Genomic DNA, 5,031 nt, shown 5'->3' on the forward strand with positions numbered 1-5,031 from the left:
CACGGCCTCCTTCCCCCCCTCCCCTACCCCCACCCAAGCCCCAACAGCATCCACAATGCTCCAGGGGACCAGAAAGATCAAGTATGATGCTCCAGCTCCTGGGGCACCACAAACTGGGCTATTACCCAGACTATGGTGGCTCACTCCTCACCAGGACAGTACCTGTCCCTCCTCCTTGCTTTGCATTCCAGCTTTCCTGCTGGCTCACGACAAAAGAAGCCCAAGAGGCTGTACTAAAGGAGTGGCTCCAAAGACCTCCATATGGGAAGACAACAAAACAGCAGTTCCCAGAGGTGAGGCCACAGCACAGGAACGTGCCACAGCATCAGCTGCCTTTGCACTGGGCCAGTCGCCCTCATCACTCGCTCTCAATGCACTGAACAGTACGATCTGATGTGCCACAGGACCTGCCACTGACAACGGGGCTGTTGTCAGCCCATGCTGGACAAGGTCACAGCAGTCTGGGGGAAAGATCAGTTTTAAGCCATAAAAAGCGCACCCCAGGTATGAAAGGACTGGGAAGCTCCAAGAAAGAGACTCTGTGAGTTCACATGGACCGGCTGTGTGACACCAAAGGAAAACTAGAACTCTTCCGGACAAGGAAACATTCTCCAGTAAGCTACGCCAAGTAATTTCAAGAAACCAGTGAAAGATGTCACGCTTCAGACCAAAAGGTGCTTCCAGTATACACAGGGAAGCAGCAGCATCGTTCATACAAAGCACTGAAGAGAACTCCTCTGAAAAAGTGTACAGTGTTCCCACCCTTTGCACACACAAAAGGTGCGTGTCCCCAAAGGGACACTTGAAAAGAGGATGTGAGAGTTGCCCAGCCTGCGCATGCAGGGAGAGGAAGGGTGAGAATGTACCCGGGAGATGGCCGTTGCCCTTAAGAGACAAAGTAATAAGCAGGAGAGATAATAAATTAAATACTCTGGTGCACAAACCTTAATGACATGCAAACACTCACGGACTGATCACAAAAGGTACCACTGGAAAAGTGTGACCAGAATCTTGGTATCAACACACGGAGGAAATCGAGGTTATCGCAAGGCAGCAGAACAAAAACTTGCTACAGGAAGTTTTAAGGGGGATTGTGGGAATGTGCAAAACTTATTCTGCGATGTTTAGCAAAGGCTCGCAGGTGGGAAAGAGGAGTGGCCAAGGAGGAGAGGAGAGGAATGCGCAAGGGGAATGGAGAGGGTGGAGAACAAGAGGCTAATCACACAAGGAGCGGTCAGTTCGCTTGTCTGGCCAAGCCCTGGCCTGATCACCCCAGGCTGCTCTACCTTTCTATCACACTCTGTTTGCATTTACAGCACGAATTTGCTCTCTGTTCTGGACAAGTGTGCAAGATCCACTAATACAATTTAAGTGGGACAAGCCAACTTTGGAGTAGGAATCCAAAACATGAAGAGTCCCAACAGCTGGCCCAGACACTAGATAAAAGGCTCTGGTCTGACCAAATAGCCTTGAAGAACTTGACACTTGGGCTGGAGCCTGAAGACACCTGCAAACATGAATCATTATGTGAGGTGAGTCAGGGACGATATGGGAGTGTTTCACTCGCAAACCTTAAACCTGATTAGCCAGAGGGTTAGGATAGGGTTAAAGTGTGTTGTTCATGCCCTGTGAGGACTGTGCTTGTGTGTGCGTGGGTGAAGGTATTGCCACCGCCCTGCCTGTGTAACCCTGTGGCCAGCCATGTCTGCAGAGCGATTACCTCTAGAATCTGCTCTTGGCTGTCCTGACAGCTGAACGTGGGATTGGGGAAGAGAGAACATGGACTGGGAAGAGAGGAGCCCCTTGGGTCCTCCCGCCTGCCAGACACAAAGATGACATGCAGAAGAACAAGGCCCTTCGATTCCTATCACCGGATCAAGGCCCCGCATACTCCACAGACAGCCCTCGTAGCAGCACGCGCTCCTGACTCTGTTATTTGTCTGTCCTGACAAGATGATGAGAATGGTCAGACCAGAAGTACACAGTAGTACTTCCCCGTCCTGGTGAGCAGGGTCACAGGAACTCCCTGAGTCTGAGGTATATCATAAGTAACAGCCCTTGATGGCATTTTACTCATTAACCTCTCCACAACCTGGCAAAGTTTAGCCAGGAATCGTGATGCCTTCCCCATGTTTGGACAGCTGCTCCTCAGTGGCCTCCACTGCTACATCTCTGCTAAGCAGGAGAGCAAGGCACTCAGTGCCCAGAGGAAGGGAAGGAGTGTCACTGTCCTGGCCCAGCTCCACAATTTTTCCAGGGAGTTGTCTTAGTGTTCTTAGTGATCTGACAGCTCCCATTAGGACCCCCATGGGTCACCTGGTGCTCCCACTGTCCTAAATCTCCCTCAGAATCAGTTTTCTCCAGTCTGCTCCCAGTCCTATCCCAAAAAACGAGCTGCCCTTAGCCACTGCTCCAAATCCTGCACCTTCCCTGCTAGATTCTCATCCCACGATTCAAACTCTCCATCATTCCCCTCTTGCAGCAACCTGCCCCACATCTTCCACGACCAAATGACTCTCAGACACCAGAATATGGGGAAAGCTGGAGTTAGTAGTCAGGCACTGGTGAGTTTTGTGGGGTGTTAACTTTGAAGAGAGATCAAGGCTGGGCTCTTCAATCCATGTACTCAAAGCTCCCTTAAAAACATAAAAGGAGCTACCCCAGTCCTTCCCCTGCAGAGAAGTCCAGGACGATTTAGAGCACAGGGGAAGAGTATGAAGCTGTGCTGTATTGCTTTTCCTAAGAAAACAAAAATTCTTTGGCAAAGTGAGAACTGAGGCATGACTCAGAGACCACGGCTGTGGAAATGGGCCTCTCTCTGCCTGCTGGACCTATGAACCTGCCCATACCCTAACGAGGACCCTTGTGCTCTCCTCACCCAGACACAGGGAACACACGCAAAATGCACGGCACGTCCCAGGAATCAGCACATCCCGAAAAGCTCTCCAATAAAAATGGGCAACCGTTCCTTCCAGAGCTGCAGTAAATGGGGAATTCACGCGGTGCTATGCAGGCACTGCTGTGACGTGAACAGCCTTCACCCACACCAAAATCTAGGGAAGGCCTTGAGCTCTGTAAGCCTGAGCCCGTGCTGAAGACACCGCATGCTGTCACTAGGGATTAGATCTGCTTTTCCTATGAAGCTGCCCACAGACATAAATAGAGCTGCTAAGGGGGGCTGGAGAGAGGTTTGACACTGACTCTATTCTGAGATCTTGCATTTCCTTCTTGCCATACGTAGAGCAAGCCCACACCATGTGATAGGCTGCATGTCTGCAATTACACCTCTCAGTCATGCCTCTGTACCAGTGGAGCACCAGAAGATGAGCAAAACCAAAATAATTCAGGCTATCTGGGAACAATCAGGGTCAGAGCTTGATTCTGGGAGGAAGGGGGACGACTAAGCAAGAAGGGAGAGGTGCTGCACCAGTTCAAGTCTCCTGTCAAGACAGGAACGTCAAGCCCCCAGAGCCAAAGCTCTGCTAAAATGCTGCGCCAGAGCAAATACAACACAGCCCCCAGCCTAGGGATAGAGCAGACAGAAGCCAGCACTGACAAGGCTGTATCAGTGTTTACTCACGCCAGCCCTGTGGTAACACGTGCTCTTACCACACCAGCTGGAACAGAAACCCACCACCAGCACCAGGATGCAGGAGCTTTCACTCGGAGGCAGCATGCGAGCTTGGGAGGAGGGTCAGGAGACTCAGCAGACTCCCCGCAGGAGGGGGAACGAGTGAACGTTAGGAAGAGACTCGAGGTTAGAGGCAGCAGCAAGATCCATACCACTGGCACAAACAGGATGGGAAACTGGCCCGAGTTTCCAGTGGAAGCAGGCAGAAGCACCACGGTACACCCTGCCCAGCTCCAGGGCAGCTCCCTCCACTCAGCCTACACCAAGTCCTGAGAGACCCCACTGAGGCTGAGCCCGCCAAAGCTGTGGAGGGACACCAGGCCAGGGCAGGGCAGCATCGCCGTATCATTTGTCTCCAGGACAGCAGGGACCACAGGGAAGCATCATACACAGCGTTTTGGAAAACGGGATGCATTAACTGCACCCACCACCAGTCACAGGCAGAAGTAGAACCACCCAGATTAAACACTCTCCCAGAAGGCTCAGGAGTGGAAAAAAAGGACCCCCAAAATCTGGCTTCAGTGATAGAAAAAACAGCCCCCGTATGAGGAATGGCAGGGAGCTAAGTCAGACCCTTCCCTGAACACTCACACTCACCGAGATGACCCGATCTCCTACGTGCAGGATCCCGTCCCGATGGGCTGCACCGCCCTCTGCAATCCGTGAGATAAATATCCCCTGAAACACAGTCAGAAGGGTCAGAGCAGCCTGTGCTTCACCTCACCAGGGCTTGGCTTTCCAGAATTGCTCCTCGACACCAAGCGGGTCTCAGCCCTTTCCCCTTCGCAGACCCCTCCCCTGGCACTTCCCATTTGTTCCTCACTCCACACAAACCCTCTTCTGCTTCTAGAGCCACCTGCAAAAACTCCAGCTGCAGCAAAGCCTTCATATGGCCGAGAGCCCAGAACATATGTCAAGAGGACAGCAGCAAGATTAAATGTCACTGGCAGGGACCGTGAGGCCCAGCACCATCTCCTTCTGAACTTCTCTCCTTCCCCAACCCGAGATGAGATTCTGGCCCTCAGAGCCCTCCTGGCCCACCAGCCCAAAGCCACGCCACACTGCTGCCTGCCCATGGGTGAGGAGGACCCCGTGCTGCTCCCACAAGCAGTGCCGAGAGCAGGGGATGAAAACCCTTCCTTCCCAGGGAACCACTACTGACCGTGTCACCAGCCCGGTAGGGTGTGGAGCCTTTGCCGCCAGCGATGCTGAAGCCCAGGCCCTTCTCATTGCGCATGAGGCAGGTGGAGAATCTCTCTGTGGGAGCTGCGCCCTCGGGCCGCTCTGGGAAGCGCAGCCCACCCCTCCTCTCCCGAGGGCTGTAGTCATCCTCAGGGCGCAGCGGCGTGACAGTAATGGCGTTCTCCGGCTCCACCATCCGCTCCCGCAGGGCTGTCATG

General features: G+C 53.2%; 1 protein-coding gene across 1 annotated transcript in view; it reads right to left on the reverse strand.

The window, feature by feature from the left end:
- Window positions 1–5,031, reverse strand: part of SCRIB (scribbled planar cell polarity protein) — an 88,855-nt gene that overhangs the window by 41,838 nt on the left and 41,986 nt on the right. The window contains exons 21-22 of the mRNA XM_010137939.1: window positions 4,794–5,012; window positions 4,229–4,309 (exon numbers count right to left, since the gene is read on the reverse strand). Of these exons, the coding sequence (XP_010136241.1) occupies window positions 4,229–4,309; window positions 4,794–5,012 (300 nt within the window). The remainder of the gene's footprint in view (window positions 1–4,228; window positions 4,310–4,793; window positions 5,013–5,031) is intronic.

The sequence above is a fragment of the Buceros rhinoceros genome, unplaced genomic scaffold (assembly GCF_000710305.1).
Source record: "Buceros rhinoceros silvestris isolate BGI_N320 unplaced genomic scaffold, ASM71030v1 scaffold5246, whole genome shotgun sequence".
In the NCBI taxonomy this organism is placed as follows: Eukaryota; Metazoa; Chordata; class Aves; order Bucerotiformes; family Bucerotidae; genus Buceros; species Buceros rhinoceros.